The 25,565-nt window shown below is 48.1% G+C and overlaps 1 protein-coding gene across 1 annotated transcript in view; it reads right to left on the reverse strand.

Moving 5' to 3' along the window:
* The window catches only part of CREB3L1 (cAMP responsive element binding protein 3-like 1), a 129,382-nt gene that overhangs the window by 35,431 nt on the left and 68,386 nt on the right, over window positions 1–25,565 (reverse strand). The window contains exon 2 of the mRNA XM_015408203.1: window positions 21,876–22,104. Within this exon, the coding sequence (XP_015263689.1) occupies window positions 21,876–22,104 (229 nt within the window). The remainder of the gene's footprint in view (window positions 1–21,875; window positions 22,105–25,565) is intronic.

The raw sequence follows: 25,565 nt of genomic DNA on the forward strand, positions 1-25,565 counted from the left end.
CAGCAGACTAGCATGGCTACTCTTCTGGACTTTACAAAATAAAAGTTATTTCTTACCATCACCAGACTGACATTTCTGCCTGGCAGGTGGTGGCTGGAATATGTGGGTTTATTTGTAAGCATCAGATGTTCCATTTTAGAGTTAGCTGATTGAGGTTCTAATCTAGTTAAATACAGAAGACTATCTCATTGACTACATCAAAGTTGGAATCTTATAAAGAAGCAAATTAATTTTGTAGTATTTTCATAAACCCAAGCAGCTTGAAACAGGAATCATATCAACTGGTCAACTCCTAGTACTTTCCTTACCAGCTATTTTCTTGAGCTTGCCTAGTCCTGTTGCTTGATGAAGTATGCTATGAATTCCATGCAGAAGCACAGTGCACGGAGGTTATATTCAAGCTGCATGGAAGCTATTCCATCCAAGGCATGGGAATGAGGGAGAGGAAAGAAATATCCCCAGAAGCGTACTCTCTAGGAACCCACATCCACATGCATGTTTACAATCAGGATACACTGGTAACATGCTAGGAATCAGGTCTGTCCATATCTCAGTGTAACAACTTAGTGCCTAGTTAGCAACAAAGCTAAAGATAGCTGATGTTCATCTGGACTTTTGAGCTCCACAGCCATCTTTCTGCGGTGCATCTGCTCCCTGCTTCTGACACTCTGGAGTCTGGATTGTACATATTGGTGAGTAGACCTGTCTTTCAGCAGGTGAGTGTATTTAAATGTCAATGTCCATCCAACTCAGTGAGGTACAGTGGCTAACATGCTGGGTTTGGCTGTGAGAATTAATTAATTATCATATGCCATTGTGTGAAGAATAGCCAGGAGATCTAAAGATTGTCTAGGAGCCAGACGTTCTAGCTCTTTAGTGTTATGCGGCGAGCTAGACTTGTTTTTTTTAAGGCAAGAGATGTTTCAGAGGTAGTTTGTCATTGCCTGCCTCTGTGTCTTGACCTTCATATTCCTTGGAGGTCTACATGGCGGATTACACAAAGAGAGTCAATGCAATCAACACTTGAGACGACAGGTGGGAAGAATCTTCATCTACAGCAGCAAAATAGCTTAAGGGAGCAATCCTAAATAGGTTCATCGAGAAACAGTCCCATGTTATTCAGTGGGGTTTACATGCAGGAAGCGTCTTTAAGACTGCATCCTAAGTTAAACACACAAAACTAACACGACCTGCTGCAGCAAGATTCGAGGGAAGGGAGGAAAGGCAGACAGACAGGGAGGGAGTTGTGGCACGGCTACCTCCATGCCCAGCTTCTGCTTCAGCACCACGGCGGTTCACAGGTAGCCGGCACGTCCCACAAAGAGCTTGTTGGAGCCACACTTGAGGAAGGTGATGGGGCCGCAGAGCTCGCACAGCTTGCAGAACTTGCCCAGTGCCCAAGCCCCATCCGGGCAGTAGCCCAAGAGCGTGGTAGACCAGAGCGGCCACAGTGTAGACGTCGGTGCCGCCAAGCAGGAAAGCAGCACCGCAGTGCGGGTGCTGCATCGCCTTCACCCCAGTCCTCCTCATAGTGCAAGCAGGTATCGACCAGCCGCTTGGCCACCCAGGTAGGAGTCCTGCACCTGGGCGAAGAGCAGGCAGCAGGTGACATGGTACAGCATATAGGCCATGCCAGCCACGCCGCTGTACAGCCTGCCCTGGCAGCTTCCCAGGCCCAGCCACTCACTACCTCACTGCTGCTCAGCAGAGGCACCTCTTGGAGGATGAGGTAGACGGTGGCCATCACCAAGGGCATCACTGCCTCCTTGCACTGCCCACCCAGCAGGCTGCCCCTGTGGTCATCAAAGTGGTTGGCAAATGTGAAGCAGTGCTTGCTGTCCATGGCTGGCGCAGCCCAGGCCCTGGTGACAGTGGCAGGGGGACCAGCACTCTTCTGTAGGCAGCACTCTAGGCAGCCACCTAACTCAGCTCTATGGATGCTCCAGCCCTGTATGAAGCAGAGGTCCATCAGTGGGTATTAGCCACAAGGTATAGGTAGGAACTCTGTCTGGGGCAAGTGATGCTCTGTATTCTTGGTGCTGGGGGGCAACAGTGTGAGGGCTTCTAGTGTCCTGGCCCCACTGGTGGACCTCCTAATGGTACCTGGTATTTTTGGCCACTGTGTGACAGAGTGTTGGACTGGATGGGTCATTGGTCTGATCCAACATTGGCTTCTCTTATGTTCTTAATGTGGGGGGAGGCCACATGCGCCTAAACTCCGAGCCCCGAATTCAAGGCTCAGAGTGCAGGCATACAACCCCCGCCTTCTCCACAGCAGCGTTTAAAGACTCCCTTTAAACGCTGCTGGGGAGAGGTGGGGAGGAAGCCAGGTGGTTGCTCTTGGTTGCGGGGCTTCCCCCACCCACCAGCTGGCTGGCAGGCAGGAAGGAGCCCCTCCAGATCAGGAAACCCCCGCCGAACTGGGGGGTCTGGCAACCCTACAAAAGGGGGTGTACCCTCTGTGCGGGTCACCACTAGTATTAGTATATTAACCAGAAAAGTTTTTTTTAAAAAAATTAAGAATGTTTAGTTCAGTGTTTAATTGCTCAATAAATGTGGTGATGTTTAAGATAGCATATGGGCCCTGCAAAGACTAATGGGGAAGGGGAAATCACATTCCTCTCCCCAGCCTCTGGATGCCCTCCCCCCTGTCATGACTCCCTCCAACTAGCTCAGTGATTCAGAGTCCTCAGGGGAAGAGCCTGAGGAGCCAAGGCCATAAGCCATAAGCTGAGGATCAGTGGGACTATGGAGGGCAGAAGCACCAGCTGATGATGTGCCAGTGATGCCAGAGGCCACTCTATCACGGTCTGCAAGTCAGTCCTCATTGCTGACCCCTGTGACAGCCAACAGGCTTCCACTGAGTAGGTCTTCAACCCAAGCTCATATAGGGTTGCCAAGTGTGGATTCAGCCGCAGCGGGGGACTCCCGGCTGGCGGCTGGAGCGTGTGAGCTTGCCCGGAAATGACGCGGGCATGCCGGGCACGCTGGGGGCGGGGCCACGACCATCCGAGGGAAAACCATAGAGTTTTCACTCGGATGACCGTGGCCCCGCACCCAGCGTGCCCGGCATGCCCGCGTCACTTCCGGGCGACGTGCACGTCGGGGTGGAGTTCCCCCCGGGGCCCGATCCGCCACCGGCAGGGAACAGGCCTCTGGGGCGGGGGTTTCCCTGCCCCCCGGGGGGACTTGGCAAGCCTAAGCTCATAGTCTCCTAGGACCTATTCCTACTCTGCAGAAATGGTACCAGCAGAAGGCCCAGGCTGAGGTGGCCCGGAGGAGGTGGAGTGCCTGGCTAGCTGCACATTAGCCCATCCCAGAGCCAGGCAATGAGATTGATCATTCTTTGCAGGATCCTGGCCAAAGCACAGTGCAGTCACAGGCATTTCAAAACTTGCCAGCAGGACAGCTGAGCCTGATTACCTCCTGGCCTACTTAAACTGAGGCCTGGGAAGCCTGCTTTGCTGGATCAGTTGGTCCACTAGGTACAAGCCCTATATTCCGGTGCCTTTTCTCCAGCTACATAGAGTCCATCCTCCAAAGCTGTCATTTCTTCCTGGGGAAATGATATCTGTTGTTTGGAGATCAGGTTTTTAAATTTTTTATTAAAATTACCCCGAATGTAAACAAATGATCAAAATACAGCAACAATGGTGGCAAGTAGGGCTGCCAAATGCCCCCGGGGGGCGGAATTCCCCCCCCTTTCGAGCCCCGCTTTCCGCTCCCGCGGAATCGGGGCCCGGGGGAAACCCCACCCCCGCGTGCGCGTCACCCGGAAGTGACGTCGCACACTGGGGGCGTGGCCCCGCCCCCAGCATGCGACGTCACTTCCGGGTGATGCGCACAACTAAGACGCTGGCCGGGAGCCCCCCGCTCCCAGCCAAAAAACATTTGGCAACCGTAGTGGCAAGTCTACAGATAAGTTTCTACAAAAGTTTCCAAATATCTAAAAATATGTTCATGTGCAATTGTCATCTACATGTATAATGTTGATAAAGTTATAAGGTTCTCAATTCAATGGATTACGGGAGGTGGACATTTATCTTTCCAGTTTTGTAATATAAGTATTTTATCAACAGTAAGGGCATAGAGGGCCCATTTTTGTTGACCATCAGGTAGTTTCCAAGAGACAGGCATAGGTTTGCCAGGACTGGGTTGGAAAATACCTGGAGACTTTGGGGGTGGATCCAGGAGAGGGCGGGGTTTGGGAAGGGGTAGAATGCATGGTAGAATGCCATGGAGTCCCTTTCAAAGCAGACATTTTCTCCAGGGGAGATGATATCTGTCAGCTGCAGATCAGTTGTAAAAGTGGGATATCTCAGGCCCCACCTGGAGGCTGACAACCCTAGACAGACAGATAATCTGGTGATCACTTGTAATGATAGGAGAACTTGAGGCTTCACCTCGAGGTTGGTAACCTACCCTTGCTTCAACTTGACTCACTTCTAGGGTTGCCAGGTCCCTCAGAGTCCCCCTCAGGGGACTTTGGGGAGCATAACTGGAGGGGGTGGGGACATCCCCGATGTGATGACATCACACAGAAGTGATGTCATCACGTTGTAGAGCAGCGGTCCCCACCTCTGCTCAGCAGCGTTTCAAGGTCTCTTTAAATGCTGTTGGGAAGAGAGGGAGTGCAAGCCTGCTGTGCTCCAAGCCCTGAGTTTGGGGCTTGGAGCGCTGCCACGTGGCTCCTGCCTCTCCCCAGCAGCATTTAAAGGGTCTCTTGGGGACAGCCAGCTGGCCAGTGGGAAACACCCCCCCCCCAATTTGGGAAACCCCCGCAGAACTGGGGTGTGTGTGTCTGGGAACCCTTCTCCTCTCCCCAACTCTGGTTTCCCCCCCAACTTCCTCTGGCTGCTGACTGGCTCAGCCTTTTTGCCTTGGGTATTTTTTTTCATGCTACTACTGTCCAAACTCCAGTGGGGGATAGGGGGTTGCAATGCCTATATTTGTATAGATGTTGCTACTAACTTTGGGTGTTAACCCCCAAATTAGTTTTTTTTAAAATAAGATTTTGTAAATCTTTAGCTTGCCCTATTGTGCAGATTTGCCTAGCAGTACAGGGGGGATAATCTTTGGCTACAATATATAGGGATAACTAAAACCTAGACACATTTACAACAACAACAGTGCACTGGCTTTTTGTATGTGGACAATAAAAACTGAATTGGCTTAATTACAAATCTAAATTAGATCACAGTAATATGTTCTTCTACTTAGTTCAAAATGATAATCTCCTCTGCAAAGTGCAGTACTGTGTAAAATTTCAATAATCATATCTCAGCCCCCTACCACCACTCAGGGACTGAAATGTCAAGAATAGCAGCTATACTCCCCCCACCCTGGTTCAGAAACTTGTGCACAATAACAATGTTTCAAAAGACACCCCCAAAATATCTCCAAAAGGCAAAGTGTTATAAAAATAAAAACAGGTATTTATCATTTATTTTATTCATTTAAAATATTTTTGTCCTTCCTTATTTTCTTAGACTCAATGTGGTTTACTACTTATTACTCTCTACTACAAAGTAGGGACGTGTGGAATATATGATAGGGTAGCTGAAAAGGTAAAGCAGGATGAGTCCATATGACACAGGCCTATTTCTATTCTAAGTTTTGGCCCACCACTTCATCTATCAAGAAAGGAGAAAAATCACAAATGGTACTCAAAAATAAATACTTAATATATTTGGATGAAAGGTCACTCTGGTCCACAGGAGTAAACTTGCAAACTCCTTGAGGGGAAAAACAACTTGTTTTCTTGTACAGCTCTCTGTAACATATAAGTTACCCCGATGAAGAGAATTATCATGAAATGCATCAGGATAGCTTTATTTTGGCCATTTTTTTGCCTTTTTGGGGGCCATTTTTGCCATTATTTGCCATTTCCTATACAGGTGCCCTCCCCCTTTTTCTTGGTCCATTACTTCATCTATCAGCATGCAGGAAGAACAAAGACTCCCAGCTCTGCCCAGGGGAGGAATCTGCTGGTATATGCAATTCCAGGATACTCCTGCTTTCTGCCACTATACATCAAGAGGCAGAAAGTCTGCAAGATGCAACCGTCAAGTATTAAAATAATTTATGGGAGGCTACCATAAATTAGAACAGTGCCAGGTACAGGCAAAGCACACAATGTGGAGGTTTCCCTCTTTCTTTTCCCTTTCCCCCTTGGGCTAATAAATATGTCCTACACTTTGTGGTGGCTTGGGCTCCACAATAATGTAATTAAATTTAAAATCCTAACAGAACACCAGTCTATTACGTCTCATAACCCAGTAAGCAAAGAACTCTGCTCTTGTTACTGACTGAGAGACAGACTAGGTACAAGAGCAGCACACCACTCTCTTTAAATGCAGGTCTGCCCTAATCTCTCTATATAATAATTCTGTTTTGGTCATGGACTCTCCTGAACTTTCCACAAGCTCCCAAATCAGTTAGCTTCCTGCTCTGTCACTCAGAAGCTGTCCCTATCCACTGGCTGCGTTGCCTGAGTCTTGCCTCCAATATTCCAAACAGTTTGCTGTTCCTCTCCCCACAACAGCCAGTCGGAACACAGATGTCATTTGCATATGCGGCCTGATTGGCCTTCACCTCTAACATTCTAAACAGTTTGCTGTTGCTGTTGGGAGTCACTGAACGTGTCCCGAGGTAAAATACATATCCCAATTTTCCCTTAAATGGTCACTGGAGTTGCCAAAATACATATCCCAATCTTCCCTTAAATGGTCACTGGAGTTGCAAATCTCCCTGTGGGGCCTGGAGATCTCCCAGAAATCACCGTGTTCCCCAGCCACACCACATCATTTCCCCTAGAGAAAATTTCTCAGCTATTACAATGGCTACTTTGGGCAGTGGACTCTATGGCATTATACCCTGCTGAAGTCCCTCTGCACCCCAAACTCTGCCCTCCCCAGGCTCTACCCCTTAAATCTACAGGTCTGGCCCTCCCCTTAGTATTGCCAGCCTCCAGGCAGCACCTGGAGATCTTCAAGATCTCCTTTTCTCTCCTGGAGAAAATGGCTCCTTTGGGCAATGTGCTCTATGGCATTATACCCTGCTGAGGTCCCTCCACACCCCAAATCCTGCCCTCCCCAGGCTCTACCCCTCAAATCTACAGGTTTTCCCCAACCCAGAGTTGGCAGCCCTGTTACTGGCTATGGAACCGCTTTCCAGACCCTTGGAACCAAGAAGACATGGCATGGGAGGAGGTGCTTTTCTACCTTAGCTGCCACTGCATAATCCCAAATCAACATAAGTCAAGGGTGGAGAGAACCATACCTGTTACCATGAGGCTGTCCTCCCATACTACCCACTTGGGGCAGCAAAATGACTTGAGACAGCTCTGCCTTGTAGCTAAGCAGAAAGAAATAAACATGGCTTGCCTCCCTCTATTTTCCCCTTCCCTCTGCTGCCCCACCAGCCACAGTCTGGAGCTTCCTTCTTGAGCTCGTTGTATTTCTTCCCACAACGGGCCTTACTCCTAGTTAGAATAGTTAGAATAGATGACCCTCTCTCCACGGGCTCATCAGAGATTTCAGCTATAGAGCTGTAATGGTGAAACTGCTGCACCTTGCCATGCTCTGGTCACCAAGAAAATTGGCTTGAGCAATTTTCCCTGGATACTTTGTATATATAATAGCCAGAGATTTGGAATGTGTACATGCAGAAAAACTCTGGACTCAGTCTACAGACTCTACAGTGAAAAGCCTATTGACTTTCCAAAACTGCACAAGGGATGGAAGAGAAATTAATGGGCAGAGAAAGCTATTAAATGCACTGTCTTCTTTTCTTATGTTGATTTGCAAGATTTTCCCTCCTAATAACAAACAAGAACTTGCATTCCTCCATTCTGCACATCCACAGCTCATTTACTTTAGGTCAGGGTGAGAACCTCTGTCCTAAAGAAATGCATTCCAGCAAGAAGAATGCAGCTGAACTTTTCAGCTACCACACTGTTTTTACTATGACTACCATGCATCTGGCTTTCCAGCTGCTGAGAAATGGCCCACAACGTCTTGACCAACAGCCTTTGCAGTATCTTAGACTGGGATGAGTAGTGTATAAGAGATTTTGTACTGACTAGAGAAGATCATAGGGAAAGCAGATAAGCAGGAAGCGTCATTCTGTTCTGGAGCCTCTACTCTGCCAGGCTGAATGCTCCCAGCTTGTATCTAAATGAAGGCTACGTGATGTATAATAAAACTGCAGTCTCTCCAAAGCATACCTGACATGGTACTGGAGGGGACGCTGGAAAGTACCAACCCCTCTCCTCACCTATAGACATGAAAGAATTAAATCCCTCAACCTGCTTTCTTAAATGGTACAGTCCAGAACAGTTTTACCACTTGATAAGCTGTTTTGGATAGACCAGCCCTGACTGTACTGTTCCAGATGAATCACCAAGAAAAAGGATACTTTATCTGTCTTTTCCTTCTTGGATGTTTTATGTCACAGAGCATGAATAATTTCTGGCTGCAGCAGGGAATGTCTTCCCCCTGCTTTTGCTAAAAGGAAGGCCTTTCTTCTCTTGTATGTACTGAATCTGTGTCACTTCTTTTTCAGGCCAACTGTTGTCCATCAACCACTAGGACACCCACATGGCCCCACAAATTACAGGATCCACTGCTGGGATTGCTCTGAAAATATCCTACCATCATGAATTATCCTGAAATGAATTGTTTTAAAAATAGACCCTGAAATGACTGTTCCCTCCCCCATCTCCTGCGGAGAGATCTGCTAGTAAGAAGGAAAGCCACTTAAGCCTACCACTCTTGCCAGTGAGCCCTGGCTGCTGGCAATGGCTTCCTCTCTGTCTACGCTCACCCAAAGTGCCAGGAAAGGCACTGAGTTCTGCGTCCCCACAACTTGCAGCCTTACGGTGCTGCTCAGCTGCTGTCTTGCAGCTTGCCAGAGAGGAAAAAATAGGTAAACCGACACTTTTTATTATACCTCCTTCTCAGAACAGGAGTGCATGGTTTTAGCTTAACTTCTTTTCCAGGAAGGTAGCAAAAGATTAGGCCTAAAACATAAACAAATGCAAAGGAAGCAACTTTTATTATAATAAATATTACACATTTCAACCTGTAGTCAGAGCTTGTCTGTATGCTGCGATTCCAGGCAGGCACAAAATTAGGGTTACCAACCTCTAGGTGGCACCTGGGGATCTTCCGCTGTTACAATTGATCTCCAGTTCAATTGCCCAGGAGAAAAGGACTGCTTTTGAGAGCAGCATTATACCTTGCCGAGGTCCCTCCCCTCCCCAAACCCTGCCCTCTGCAGGCTTCACCCCCAAAATCTCCAGGTATTTCCCCACCCAGAGCTGGCAACCCTACTTATGAGTTAGAGAATTCATCTTCCTGAGAATCTCAGCTTTGATTTCTTTTTAAAATATTATTTATTTGTTTTATTTAAAACTTTTATTGGCCACCTTTCTCCCTTGCAGAACTCAAGCAAGTTTCTAGCCTTAAGTTTTTGTAATGTATCAAGCTCCAACTGCGTGGTCAGCTTGGGCGCCACGTGGTCAAGCACAAGTGTCGAGCTTCGCTCCGATAAACAAAGGACAATGCGGATCCTAGCCCGCACCAATCAGAGGGCTAGGCTCCGGGCCGAGAGCCCATGGGACTCTCGGCCACTAGTTGGGACCTATTGGGAAGTGGGTGTGTGTTCTGGGTGGTGGCTTCACGGGGGATATAAGCCGGCCTGCAAGCCGGCTAAAGTTGTCTTGTTCTGTGCTAATAAAGTACGCTAAGCCGAAATCACTCATCTGTCTGCGTACTTTTCACTGGCGATGAGGATGGGATACACCTCCCCTTGAACAGAGACCACGTTCCAGGCATCGCTTTGAGTCGCCGCGCCAAAATCGCCACACACCGCCGACATCGTGCACATCTTTGATTGCGCTGCTCATCGCACCACTCCCAGCTCCGAGCATCGCACTGCTGACCACGAGAGGAGCAACACACCGCTCCTTCTCTACGCTCGCTAGTTCCCGCAGTTCCAGCTGCTCGCTTCCACGTGGAACCATATGATGGCTGTGCACTGGAGAGTCTCCCTGCCTTCGATATCTCCCAACCATCGCAATGGGAAACCTGGCCTGAGACCCTTGAGAGCCACTTCACAATCCACAATGTAACGGAGCCAGGTATGAAGAAGGCGTATCTTCTCCGCCACTGTGGGATGGAGGCTCACATTTTGCTTAAGGACTTAATAGCGCCCCAGCTGACCAAAGACGAGTCTTACAACTCTTTGGTCAAGGTGCTGAACAACCAACTGGCTCCCAAACCCACTAAGTTTGTGGAGCGCATGGACTTTTTTTGCAAAAGTCCAGGGCCCTGACGAGACCACCTCCGATTTCCTGGCGGCTCTGCATCGAGCCGCCACCAGGTGTTCCTTTTCTGACCTGGCGGAAACTCTCCTAAACCAGTTCCTCACGGGACTACAGGAGCCTAAGCTCCAGAGGAGACTGGTCAGCCAGGACGACCTGGATCTTGATAAGGCGATCCGGGAGGCCACCACTTATGAGAAGTCCCATCAAGACCGCTGCGCCAAGGCGGTCCACCGCACACAAGCAGCTGTAGGCTCCGGCGTCTTGGACAAGGAAGAAGTGCTACAGGTCCGTCATCGGTCGTCTCAGCGCCAGCATCAGTCATCCTCCAACTCAGGCAAGGTGTCTTCGGCTGCCTTTGTTCCATGTGCCAGCTGTGGGGAGAACCATGAGCGCCGGTCGTGCCGATTCCGGAACGCTGTCTGCAGAACGTGCAACAAATCGGGGCACATCTCCAGGGTCTGCTGCTCCAAGGGACAGTGCCCGAAGACCTCTGCACACCAGACCTCGACGGACCAGCACATCGACCTCCATACTCTCTTGGCTCACCACCAGCAGCACCTGGTATGTAACTTGCCCCCCAATAACCTCAACAAAGTGCATGTTACTGTCCTCATAGAAGGGTCACCCTGCAGCATGGAGATCGATATGGGGCATCATTCTCCATTATCTCTGCGGATACGCTCTGCATGGTGTGTCCCCGGGGGGGCCCCCCCTGCAAAAGCCACGGGGTTTCACTTCACGGTACTTCAATATGAACCCCATGGCAGTACTGGACTGGGGCAAGTTCCAGGCGCAGTTCCAAGACTTTAAAGGCCCCTTAGACCTGCTGGTGGTGGATGGGCGACTCTCCAGTCTGCTGGGCCTCTCCTGGTTTGGGTCTTTGGGACTGTCTCTGAATGGGGTTAACCAGGTCCAGTCACAGGATTTTGGCGCAGTATGCGCTGAATTTTTTCGGGTTTTTGATGGCACCCTGTGGAGGTTTTCTGGGCCCCCTATTTCACTGGACCGTGACCCTGCTGTCCGCCCTATCCGCATTAAGGCCAGGCTACCGCTGCTTGCAATGAAGCCTAAGATTGAGGCTGAGCTAGATTGCCTGGTGGAACAAGGGGTTCTGGAACCGGTCGCGTCTGCACGGTGGGAAACCCCTATAGTCACCCCGGTGAAACCGAACGGGGACGTGCACATTTGTGCAGACTACAAATGCATGCTTAATAAGGCTCTGCAGGCACACGCTTATCCGGTGCCGGTGGTGAGCCATGTGTTGGCTGCTTTGGCGGGAGCCCGGGTCTTTGGCAAGTTAGACTTGGCCCAGGCGTATCAACAATTGCAAGTTGATGCCACCACGGAGGAGGCTCAAACAATCACGACGCCCCGGGGGGCTTTCAAGGTGCACCACCTCCAGTTTGGAGTCTCGGTCACGCCAGGAATGTTTCAATCTTTTATGGATTCGCTCCTGAAAGGTATCCCTGTTACATTTAAGAAGCGGGAACTACATATTCAAAACACCATCCGAGCAATCAGATATTAAGCAAGTTCATATGAACCAATTTTCTAGAACCCACATTGTGAGAAGTTAAATAACCTAATAAAGGAAACCAGTTTTCTACAAATTTGGGGTATATTTCCATTTTGGGTGGGAGTGTGGCTAAGCTGGGCCAGCAGCACCGCTAAGGTGATCCTGCTGGGATGATGTCCCTGATGGATTAAAGTACCCTGGACACCGGCCTGTCTGGTGTTGGGGGGGATTGTATTTAAGGGCATCAGGGAGGCTGGGCCAGCAGCAGGGCTAAGGCAATCCTGCTGAGCAAACCTCCCTGGCGGCTGTAAGCATCCTACCTCCTCTCCTACACCTGACAGGCAGCTGCCTGTCCAGTGTAGGAGGAGGAGGGGGGAGTATTAAAAACCACTGTGGAGGCAGGGCTAGCAGAATCACTAAGGCGTTACTGCTAGGGCGGGCTCCCTCGTGGCTTTTAGCACCCTGCAACTGCTGCTGCACCTGACAGTCAACCGCCTGTTACGTACAGTCACCCGCCTGTTAGGCGTAGTAGGTGGGGGGAGTGTATTGGAGATGCTGGGCCAGCAGCATTACTGCACCTCACAGGTGGTTGTTGGCCATTCCTGATTTCCTCAACTGTCCTTAGCTCTGTGCAGTCTCCTGTAACTGTTTTTTTTTACCTCAGAACGCTGAGCTCTGCAGCTGACCAGTCAGAGAGTGGGGGTGCAAGGAGGCAGCAGCCTGGCAGCCACATAGGAATCAATGGGGGGAGCACATTTTACACCTTTTGGCCCACTTAGGGGTCAAATTTCTAAAAATTGCTTCTTAGTGAGCATCTATGCCACGGTAGGAGTGCTCTCCCCGAATTTCGTGTTTCATAAGAACATAAGAACATAAGAGATGCCAATGTTGGATCAGGCCAAAGGCCCATCCAGTCCAACACTCTGTATCCCACAGTGGCCAGAAATACCAGTGCCATCAGGAGGTCCACCAGTGGGGCCAGGACATTAGAAGCCCTCCCACTGTTGACCCCCCCCAAGCACCAAGATGACAGAGCATCACTTGCCCCAGAGTCCCTATCTATACCTTGTGGCTAATAGCCACTGATGGACCTCTGCTCCATATGCTTATCTAATTCCCTCTTGAAGCCGTCCATGCTTGTAGCCGCCACCACTTCCTGTGGCAGTGAATTCCAAGTGTTAATCACTCTTTGGGTGAAGAAGTACTTCCTCTTATCCGTTCTAACCCGACCGCTCAGCAATTTCATGGAGTGCCCACGGGTTCTTGTATTGTGAGAAAGGGAGAAAAGTACCTCTTTCTCTACCTGCTCTTTCCCATGCATAATCTTATAAACCTCAATCATGTCACCCCTCAGTCGTCGTTTCTCCAAGCTAAAGAGCCCTAAGCGCCTTAACCGTTCCTCATAGGGAAAGTGTTCCAACCCTTTTATCATTCGAGTTGCCCTTTTCTGCACTTTTTCCAAAGCTATAATATCCTTTTTAAGGTGTGGTGACCAGAACTGCACACAGTATTCCAAATGAGGTCTCACCATTGATTTATATAGGGGCATTATTATATTGGCTGATCTGTTTTCAATACCCTTCCTAATAATCCCCAGCATAGCATTGGCCTTCTTTATTGCAGTCACACACTGTCTCGACATTTTCAGTGAGTTATCTACTACAACTCCAAGATCTCTCTCTTGATCAGTCTCTGCCAGTTCAGACCCCATCAACGTGTATTTATAGTTAGGATTTTTGGCTCCAATGTGCATCACCTTGCACTTGGCCACATTGAACCCCATTTGCCATGTTGACGCCCACTCGCCCAACTTTGACAGATCCCTTTGGAGTGCCTCACAATCCTCACTGGTTTTCACCACCCTGAACAACTTCGTATCATCCGCAAATTTAGCCACTTCACTGCTTACTCCCATCTCCAAATCATTAATGAACAAGTTAAAAAGCAGTGGACCAAGTACTGATCCCTGTGGTACCCCACTGCTTACACCCCTCCACTGGGAGAACTGCCCATTTATACTCACTCTCTGTTTTCTATTAATTAGCCAGTTTTTGATCCATAAAAGGACTTGTCCTTTTATCCCATGATTTTTGAGCTTGCTTAGGAGCCTTTGATGAGGAACTTTATCAAAAGCTTTCTGGAAGTCAAGGTAAACAATATCTATTGGATCCCCCTTGTCCACATGTTTGTTCACCCCCTCAAAGAACACTAACAGGTTAGTGAGACAAGATCTTCCCTTACAGAAACCGTGCTGAGTCTGCCTCAATAGGTTTTGTTCATCTATGTGCCTACTAATTCTTTCCTTAATAATGGTTTCCACCAATTTACCCGGTATCGACGTCAGACTGACTGGCCTGTAATTTCCCGGATCTCCTCTGGAACCCTTTTTAAAGATGGGAGTGACATTAGCTACCTTCCAGTCCTCAGGAATGGAGGCTGATTTTAAGGAGAGATTACATATTTTTGTCAGGAGATCCACAAGTTCACAATTGAGTTCTTTCAGAACTCTTGGATGTATGCCATCTGGGCCTGGTGATTTATCAGTTTTTAAGTTGTTTATCAGTTTTAGGACCTCCTCTCTCGTCACCTCAATCTGACTCAGGTCTTTCAACACCCCTCCCGAACTCAGCGGCTCTGGAGTGGGCAAGCACCTCTCATCTTCCACAGTGAAGACGGAGGCAAAAAATGCATTTAGCTTCTCAGCCATTTCCCTATCATCCTTCAGTACTCCTTTTACCCCTTGGTCATCCAAGGGCCCCACTGCCTCCCTGGCTGGTTTCCTGTTTCTAATGTATTTGAAGAAAGTTTTATTGTTGGTCTTTACATTTTTTGCTATATGCTCCTCATATTCCCTTTTTGCATGCCTGACCACAGACTTGCATTTTATTTGCCATAGCCTGTGTTCTGTTTTATCAGCCTCACTGTGACTAGCTTTCCACCGCTTAAAGGAATCCTTTTTACCTTTTACAGCTTCCATTACTTTGTTTGTTAACCATGTAGGCTTTTTCTTATACCTGTTTGTGCCTTTCCTAACCTGCGGAATATATTTTATTTGAGCTTCTAGAATTGTAGTTTTAAACAGTTTCCAAGCTTCCCCAATGGTTTTGACCCTTTCTACTTTTCCCCTTCTAGGTCCAGTGGTTTGGCCTGGGCGTTGATTTTACGGTGAGGGGACTTTCAGTTATCTATATATCTAATTCCCAACATGCCCCCTCTGTGCGGATATCTAAATCTGCAAATCGGGGGCACTTGGGGGGCAGGGAGATTTTCCTGCACATTTGGGGCAATACCCAGATGTGCAGAAAAATCTGAAAACTTGGAAAAAACATGTGGGGGATATTTAAATATTTAAATCCCCCCAAAAGTACAGCCGCCGGCAGGGAGGGAGAGGGGGTGGGAGAAGGCTTGGCCGGCCGGTGGCTGTAAGCCGCTCAGCCCTCACCGCCGCTTGGGGGGGGGAGAAAGTTTGGAGGGCCGAGTTCAGGCCTCGCCGCCGGTGCTGGGGGCGGGGAGGAGGGAGAAGGCTTGGAGGACGCGGGCCTCGCTGTGACTGCCAGGGACGGGGAGGGCAGGGGAGTTCAGCCATTTTTAGACAACGTGCTGATCGTTGCCCCGGACAATTCATCTTTTGCTGACCGTCTGCAGGCTGTGCTGCATCGCTTCGACACGGCCGGGCTCAAGGTCAAGCGAGAGAAGTGCCTACTGGGGGTCCCTCGTGTTGAGTTCCTGGGCTTCACAGTAGATGGCTCCGGCATCCACCCCACCACTGACAAGGTGAAAGGCATCACACATGCACCGCCACCACAGTCCAGGTCGGAGTTGTAGGCTTTTCTGGGGCTCCTGAACTTTTATCATTCCTTCTTGCCCCTCAAAGCTGCGGTTGCTGAACCACTCCACCGAATCCTGGACAAGTCAGTGCCTTGGGTCTGGGGTCCACCACAAGCTGCAGCGTTCCAAGTGGTCAAGGACCTGCTCGTGTCTAATTCGGTCCTGGCGCATTTTGACGAGGCACTCCCTGTGGTGCTGGCCTGTGATGCTTCGCCTTATGGGGTCGGGGCGGTCCTGGGCCACCGGCTGCTGGACGGCCGTGAGGTCCCGGTAGCCTATTATTCCCGGACTCTTTCTGCGGCTGAGTGCAACTACACGCAAATAGATAAAGAGGCGCTGGCTATTGTAGCGGGGGTGAAGAAATTTCACCGCTATCTGTATGGGCGCCCGTTCATGGTCCTCACAGACCACAAGCCGTTGCTTGGCCTCTTAGCCCCCGACCGCCAGACCCCTCAGATGATTTCCCCCCGGGTGCTCCGCTGGTCTATTTTCTTGGCTGGGTATTCCTACACCCTTGTTCACCGGCTGGGGAAGGCGATGGGCCATGCTGACGCCCTGAGCTGCCTGCCGCTGCCAGTCTGCGACCTGGATCCGACTCCCACTCACCTGATTGCACTTCTGGAGTCCCTCACGGATCAGCCGGTCCACATCAGGGAGGTGGCTTGCTGCACCTCCAAGGACAAGGTACTCGGCTGTGTCTTGGACTGGGTGGTGAGGGGGTGGCCCGCGGCCAAAGGGGATCCAGACTTTACTCCCTTTGCTTCCCGGAAGGACGAACTGTCTGTCCACAAAGGCTGTGTGTTGTGGGGAAGCAGAGTGGTCATCCCTAAGCCCTTACGAGAACAGGTCCTCACCGCCCTTCACAATGCACATCCTGGGGTGGTGCGCATGAAAGCATTGGCCTGTAGTTACGTCTGGTGGCCTGGGCTGGACAAGGATATTGAGGATGTGGTTAAGAGGTGCCAAGCATCATGGCCGGAATCACCACGGGCCCAGGAAAGGGCTTGGGAATCCTCTCACCGCCCCTGGTCCAGGTCACACTTGAACTTTACTGGACCTTTCCAGGGGCAGCTTATATATGGTATGGGAAGGACAAAATCAATACAAACTTTCAGTATCTGTCCATCCTCACAGGAAACCTTGTAAGACCTCGGGCCCTTGACTCTCACCACTCGAGCCGGAATCTAGGCTGGTCCCCGGTTGTAGTTCCTGGCGTATACGGGATCCTCTGGGAAGAATCCCCTGGCCGCCTCGTGGGTCTCGGTGGCTGGAGCTTCTACTGGTGTGCAGTCTGGGTGCAGGTGGTCCAGACGGGTCATCAGGTGACGGCCGAGAAGTAGCTCCGCCGGACTGTGCCCCGTAGTGGTATGGGGTATAGTTCACTGGCCGAAAAGGAAAGCAGCCAGCTTATAGTCCCAGTCCAAGGAGTCCAGGCGGCGGAGGGCGTCCTTCGTTGTCTGGACCATGCATTCAGCCTGGCCGTTGGTTGCGGGGTGAAACGGTGCAGACCGGATGTGGCAGATTCTGTAGTATCTTGTAAAGCCCTGGAACTCACTTGATGTGAACGCCGTTCCGTTGTCCATGACCAATGTGTCGGGGATCCCCTGGGCGCTGAATATCCTCCACATGACCTGGATGGCTGCCTTCGATGAAGTGGACGGTACTGGAACTACCTCCAGCCATTTACTGTAGGAACCTATGAGTATATAGCGGGCGAGCTAAAATACACTTGCCACCTAAACAGAGTTGAGGTGGAACATTCAGGCGGGCCCTCACGGCATGGTGGTCCAAACATAGGACTGCCAAAGTAGTAACCCAGTCCACTGTTACCCCCGCCGTGAAGATCAAATCGAGCGTGTGCCCAGCCTGGTGAGTGGGGGTCGTTACAAGTTGGGAGAGTCCCAGTGCCACCGTGGACGACACCAGGTCTGTTGCCTGAGTGGAGGCCACGTCATCAGCATGGATACTGAAATCACCCAAGACTATCAGTCTAGGGTGTTCCAATGCCCAGCCTGATACAGCCTCCATCAGGGATGATAGGCTACTGGCCGGTGCGTTAGGCGGTCGGTACACCAGCCAAATCACCATACTCTCCCCGACCTCCTATACTAGGCTGGCACACTCGATGCCTGTGATATTTGGCAATGAGAGCGCCCTAAAGGAGTAGGCCTCCCAGATGAATAGAACCACTCCTCCCTCCCACCCCCACGTTTAACATCAAGATTATATCAGCCTGCAACAGTGAGGCCAGATTGGCTGAGACTACAGGGAAGATAATTTCCTCACAAGATGTAATTGAAAGAAAGCACTCCTTGCAACATTACCAACTTGTTTCTCTAATAATAAAGACCAAAGAACATTCCTAAACCATTTACCATCAGCAAGTTTTAAACTCATTGTATCCAAAACTGAGACGTGAATTTCTTCTAGAACATCACTCTAACCAACCAGAATCTCCTCCATCATCTCTGCATTCAGTTTTAGCTTGTTCTCCTTCAGCTACTTGACTGTGGCATCCAAGCACTGATTCAAGATCAAGATAGCCACTGCTGGAATTAGTTAACAAGATAAAAGGATGGTCATCAACATACTATTGACACCCAACCCCAAAGTTGCAGACAAACTAATTCAAAGGTCTAACACAGGTATTTAAAAGCACTCTGGAATGGACAAAATTGGACAGAATACCATGGGACAGAACCCAAGCTGTAGATTCAGCATCTCCAATAATTACATTTTGAATTTCTACCCAAGAGAAGAATTGAGGCTATCAGAGTAATGTCCCTATAAGTCTTGATCAGATGTCTCTAAGGAATTAGATGATCAACGGTATTAAAGGCTGCAGAAAGGTCTAGCAGGACCAACAGGAAACCATTATCCTTGTCCAACTGCAAGAACAGGTCATTCACAAGAGCAACTAATACTGTCTCAGTTCTGAAACCAAGCCTGAAGCCAAAGGGAAACAGGTCAAATGCAGATCTGTCGTTCTGGAACTTCCAGGGTTGCTCTTTTTTCACTATCTAGCTCCTTGCTGCTCCCCACGTATAGCAGAGGCAGAATCAATTAAGTAAAATAAATGGTGCAGATATAGCTACTTTGTATGATGTATACCAGGGGTCATTTGGGGCAGGAGCTCCGGCAGCCCAGGAGCAGACACAAATGGCGGTGGCGACAAGCCCCGCCCCCAGCTCCTAGTGGGCTTGCAGAGGAAGCAAAAAGAGAAGGGGTTTAAAATTTAAACTTCTTCTCTCTAGAGTCGCAACGCAGCAGCAGCACGATGTCCTATTGTATCCTATGGCCCCATAGAATACAGTGGAAATATTGTGCTGCCGCTACAGCACAATTTTGGGGAGAAGGGGTTTAAAATTTAAACCGCTTCTCTCTTCACTTCCCCCCCCCCAGCCCGCCTTGGGAGGACGCCTGGGGAAGCAAAACGGGGGGGGCATCTTCAAAAGCCGGCTGGGGAAGGGGAGGGGAGGCTTTTGAAGATGCCACACCCTTGGTTTCCCTTATGACACACTTCCGGTGATGTCAGGGGGCGTGGCATATATTAATGAGTTATGCTAATAGGTATGCTAATGAGCTCCAGCACCTCTTTTTCTAAGAAATGACCCCTGATGTATACAATTCCAATTTTCTTGGCACAGAATTGGAGGAGGGGGTTAGCAGGGAGCAGACATAGCCCTGCAGTGTGTTCAGGGCAGCATGTTGCCTGCAGTGTCTGCAGATCTTAATATGAGCAGCAGTTTACTAGAGGGCAATCTCCATTTCCCATGTGAACAGACTCATCTGTGCTTTCTTGAGTAAGCAGAAGAAAGCTGCTTCCATCCAGTCTGCCAGTCTTCAGGTTAAATCCACCTGGGTATATACATACAAACTGCAAAAAATGTCCTTTGGTTTTTTGACATTTTGTATGGCAGCAGAAACAAACAAACAAAAAACACCCATGCATTTTGAGACTGGCCAGATCTAAACAATATGTTCCAGGTAAAATGCAACAATTTATTAATGCATAGAACATTTTAGAAAACCCAGACTGAATAGCAAGGTTATGAGAAGAAGAAAGCCGGATTTCTGTGCCAAACAGTTTAACTAAATGCTGGTCCACCTAGAGGGTTTGCTCAGGCGTATGTAGATTCAGCTAAATTTCAAAGTGGATATTCTAATAAAAAATTTTACAAAAAATTCTTGTTTTCTCAGTATGGTTAGTAGTTCCCTGGTTTGCCCAACATAAGCGGATAGTTCCAGAAACTTCCAGCAAGTCACAGCACTTAAAACATGGGAGCATATAGCAATTTTTAGTGACATGTCAGTGTACAGGACAAGACCCAGGATGGAAATAGCTAGTCAGTACATTGAATGACTGTAAGATAGTATTCCCTCCCCCACCTTTTGGAACCGTGGGTTAGTGACTCTTGCTGTGAGTCATGAAGCCAAAATCTGTTTAGTCTGTTGTTGTAGACCCTGATTAAGTAACCAAGGTCATTGTTAAGTCTGGTATATTTTTTCTTATATCTGAGCTCTGTTTTTATGGAAACAGTTTAACAACAGAAAACCAACTTCAATTCACCTTCTTTATATTATTTCTTTATTCTTTATAAACATGGAACTAAAAAAAATACTATCAAAGAAAGTAAACTGTAGCTGGCTTTCTTCAATTTGCTAAAATTTATTCCCTTGCCCAGCTTCTTTTACCCTGGTAAAGAGGACATGTGGAGTTTTTCCAGGGGATAAATGCCCTTCAGGGACACAACCCCTGAGTAAATGCCCTACTGAGCAGACTTGCAGGTGACTGTCCCTCCCATGGGGGCAGGGCAAGCACCCTTCTTCTGGCTAATTCACAGAGAAGGCAGTTTCCTAATTTTAGCACTACTACTCCAAACTAGTAACAAAAATGCATTCCTTGAAAACATGTAACCCAAAGAATGATCCAGTATGGTACAGTGGTTAGAATATTGGGCAAGGAGTGCGGAGACCCAGGTTCAAGTGCCCAGCCAAGGTCTAACTAATGTTAAAATATCCTCATGTTCTTAACTACTTCAGGCAATCAGAACTTAATTTCCAGCCATGGGGGGGGGGGGTAGGAATTCAGCCTTCGAACCCTAGTGTGTGGGGAGAGGGGACTTAAGCCTCCCCTCTCCCTCTGTGCTGTTTTCATACTGGGAAAATTGCATATATGGATGGACCCCATAGATGTTTCTCCAATGGGACAAACAGAGTCTCACTGTGACCATTTCAGATTAGGAAAATAGAGCTGGGGGGAGTCTTAACCCTTCTCTCCCTGTGCACTGTGTTCCCAATCAAAGTCTGCCCCCTGCCACACACCTGGTTATTCTGAGAACAGAACTTGAGTGAATTTCTGACTGGGGCAGGACATGAAGAAAATGTAACGTTAGTTAGGCCCAGAATAGTGATTTGAACCTGTCTCCCCACTGATAGTCCAGCACTCTGACCACTGCACCATACTGGATCTTTTTTGGTGTTATAGCCAGTGTTCCCTCTAAGCTGAGTTTGTGTGAGCTAGCTCACAGTTTTTTAGCCTCCGGCTCACACATTTTTGTCTCAGCTCAGGAAGGATGGCTCCAGAGCAAACTAATTTATACAGTAGCCAAACTGCTCACTCGCAACTTTAATGCCAGTAGCTCATAAAGTAGAATTTTTGCTCACAAGTCTCCGCAGCTTAGAGGGAACATTGGTTACAGCCATCATGTTATTGGGCAAAGCTGAGAGCTAGTCCCTCTGTCTTTGACTAAGGGACCTCACAGGTTTGTTGTGAAGATAAAATGTAAGAGGAAATAATAATGTATGGCCCCCCTCCAAGTTCCTTAACAGCAGAATAAAATGTGTGTAAGAGAAGAAGGAATGAAAGACTTCCCAGGTTAGGTTAATGAGGAATTTTAATTTCCCACTAGATAATTTAATGAACAACATCAGTTCTGTTACTTATAAAAATGTGTTAAAATTGATCAAATTAATTGCCTAGGGCCACATTTAATTTTACTGCAATTGTACTGAAATCGGAGGAACGGGCAGTTCCTGTTTACAAGCCAGGTCATCTGCTTTGAAGGACAATGGCCCACTGGAGGAGAACACACCCATGTTGTTCCTGTCAGTAGCCCCCCTCCTTTTTAAAAGCACTGCAGGACCCATGCAGATTAGGTATCATTTTTGGGGTCCAGAAAGCATTTTTCTTGTGCTCACCATTGGCATTCTCTTCCGTCTTGACTGGCATGAGGGGGCTCTGGGGAGCAGAGTCTCCACTGAGGGAATAGCTGTGTTCTGCTTGGATACCAGGAGTGGGAGGATCCAGATCCATGTCCAGCAGTGGGTTCTTTTCCGCCAGAATGGGGTCATCAAAGAAGCTGTTGAAGAGTTCATTGGAAAAATCCTCCATGTTCTCTGAGAAGTGATCAAAGCTCTCGGAGAAATGCTGTGAAAGGAACAATTGAAAGAAAAAGCATTAATGTCACCTCCGTAACAGACTAGAGGGCCTTCCACTGAATCATATCCCAGGCCAGACCTCATGGTGAAAGCCAAATCATTTGGATGAGAAACATTCATATATCTTTTATTTTTTACTGTTTTCATAGTTATGGAAAACTGGGATTTATTTCACTTTTTAAAATGAACAGGCCAAAGTCCACAAAGATATATCTGCAAGGCTATCTTGTACCATTAATTAGCTATCCCATATGATGGACTCTTACACCTCCCACTCTTAATATCTCTCCATCTTTTCCAGCAATTCATTTTTCCCTTGGTGACATCAGTGACCATGGATATCATCATAACTAGCTTGCCAACATTAGTGTATGTATTTTCAATAATAAGAGTGTCTTTATAGCATTTTAAATGCAGTTACAATTGCCAGTGAGAGCATCCTTTTAAAAAAAGATTTCCTCTCATTTTTAATCTTCCAAGAAGTGGCAAAATAGGCAGCTACTACCAGTTTTCCCTCTGTGGCCCCATAATAAAATGCAGCATGCCTTCTGGGTATCATGCTATTACTCATACCTGGGCAGAAAAAAGCATCTGCGTATCAAATTAGTACACAATCTCACATGCATAAGCTGATGATTGAACAGTTATCCAAAATGGTGTTACTGGGTTACTATGAAGCACAGTCCTCAGGTGTATCTCATTGTATTTTTATTAATTATTTTTATTTATTTATTTAGATTTTTAGGTTGCCCTTCCTTGCAAGCAAGACTCAGGGCAGCTTACAACAGAAAAGGACATACAATGAGTAATTAAAAATTAAAACCAAAAATCCCATATATATAAAAGCCCAGTGTATTGGCAGTTTCCAGTTCTCCCATGGGCTGTGCTCCCATGGTCCTGTCAACCACCACTCAAGAGTACTCATGTGTCATTGGCTGGGGGCTGGGGCTGCTCCTCTCCCCTGCTCACTGCCATTCTCTGTCTGAATAAGCCAAAACTGCTGTGTGGCTCACTTTCCCCTCAGTGGCTGTTGCTAGGCACTGAGCTTGGTTCTGTCAGTAAAAAGGCAAAGGCAGGAGGCCCTTTCCAGGCCTACTTTGGCCTTTGTGGGGAACTCATTGGAGCCAGTCCCGGCTAGGGTTGCCAGCTCCAGGTTGGGAAATTCCTGTAGATTTTGTGATGGAGTTGATGGAAGCCAGAGTTTGGGGAGGGGAGAGGCCTCAGCTGAATAGAATGCCATAGAATCCACCCTCCAAAGCAGTTATTTTCTCCGTGGGAGTCCTAGGTTCTTACTGTGGAAGCTGAGAGGGTGATTTTGGACCACTCACAAACTTTCAGCCTAACCTACCTCACAGGGTTGTTGTGCAGATCAAAAGAGGGAGAGGAGAATGATGTGAGCTGCTTTGGTCCCCACCGCAGAGAGACTATACTTTTCCTAGGTAGAGGCTGCAGGGAGGGGGGAGGAGATGGAAAGCTGAACTCAGAGGGGCAGATAAAGGTGGGAAGGAGATAGGGTTGCCACCTCCAGGTTGGGAAATTCCTGGATATTTGAGGGGTGGAGCCTGGAGACGGTGGGGTTTGAGGAGGTGTGGGACCTCAGACAAGTACAATGCCATAGACTCCACCCGCCAAACCAGCCATTTCCTCCTGGAGAACCATTGTTGCCAATCTCCAGGTGAGGGCTGGAGATCACTCAGAATTATAACTGCTCTTCAGATGGCAGAGATCAGTTCCCCTGGAAAAAATGACTCTGCGTCATTATATCCTGCTGAGGTCGCCACAGCAAATTGATACTGATTGCCCAAGGCCGAGGCACCCGCCTAGAACCTCTTTCTAGTTGTATTTGTTTCCACAACAGGCCTTATTCCTAGTAAATACATAATACATAGAGCACCAATGATTTATCAGCATAATTTAGTCATTCCAAGATGGTAGGAATAAGTTCAAATTTCTCAGGCCTCCTGGAGGTGCTTTGGGAGAATGGAGGGTATGAGAGTGCCAGACTACATAATGTACCATTACTGTCCTCAACCGAATGCTGGCGGAACATCTCTGCCTTAAATGCCCTGCGGAAAGGTAACAAATCCCACAGGGCACAAATGTTCTCTGGCAGGGAGTTCTACCAGGTAGGGGCCAGGGCCGAAAAAGCCCTGGCCCTGGATGAGGACAGCCGGATTTCTCTTGGGCCAGGGACCACCAAGAGGTTCTTACTTCCCAAGTGTAATGCTTTTCTTGGGGCATATTGAGAGTGGTCCCAAAGGTCTGTGGGCCCCTGGCCAATAAGGGCCTTAAAGGTCAAAAACAACATCTTGAACCTGACCCAATGCTCCATTGCATATGACCTCTCCTTTTATTATGATTGTTCTGGGAAATGATGATGCTCCCTGAAACAATCACATAACCGGCAGATGTCTCAGATACATGATCACACATGTGACTCACAAAAGCTCATACCTTGTCACAGATTTCGTTAATCTTTAAGGGGCTACTTTACTCTTACTCTTTTCTATATGATCACACATTGTTAAACATCTAGGAACTTTACTGGGCCAAGGACCTTTGACATGCACATGTAAGCATTATGTAATGCTTTTTCCTTTGCAAAGTGATTGTGCATTAATTTTCTTTTCTTATTGTAATTTATTGTAGTTTCGTAGTAGTGTGGTTAAGATGATGCTTGTATGATGTCCACATGCTACAAGTTTTCTGCAGGAAATGCTGGTGTAACACTGATATTTTTCTGTAGCAGTTGTTATGTGTGGAGCTGCCCTTAAAAAAAACTGTTCCACTCTCTTCATTAGTTTTATGGAGACCCACCAGTACATATATATCAGTTAGGGTTCCTAAGCTCTTTCTACCAAACCTTCCTTCAGTCTCTTCAGCCCAGTTTCTAATGGTACAGAAACCCACCCATTCACTCCAAATTAGGCACAGGAACCTGCTTATCTAGTCAAGACCTGCTAAGGTTTTTTGCTTTTCATCTTCAGGCTGTCACTACATGTCCCATCCACTTTTCACGGTGACCATGGTTGCTTTTACATTAGCCATTTAGTCACTATATTTTAACACGGAATGTAGACATCAGTCATAAGTTGCATTCTGGCATTTCATGTAATTTTTCTCTTTTTAAAATAGACCTTATTCCCCCTGTTATGTACGCGGGCCGCCACCAGGGGTCCGCAGCACAGGCCAGAGCTTGGATCCGAGGTCAATGGAAACTTCAGATCCTGGATCCCCCAGCCCCAACCAATAGTACCTAGTACTTTTCACCCCCCCCCCCGTTAAAATCCAGTTGCAGCACCAGCTGTCCATGTCTGGGATGACGTAGAGCTACTGAAGCTTCTCAAGAACACTGTTTCTTTAAAAAAAAATCCTTCTCTCTATTGTTTCAAATCAGCTTCAACCTCTCAACCTAATTAATTACTTCCTGACCACTTCTCTAACTACTTG

Source organism: Gekko japonicus, unplaced genomic scaffold (genome assembly GCF_001447785.1).
Source record: "Gekko japonicus isolate JY-2015 unplaced genomic scaffold, Gekko_japonicus_V1.1 scaffold84, whole genome shotgun sequence".
NCBI classification, from domain to species: Eukaryota; Metazoa; Chordata; class Lepidosauria; order Squamata; family Gekkonidae; genus Gekko; species Gekko japonicus.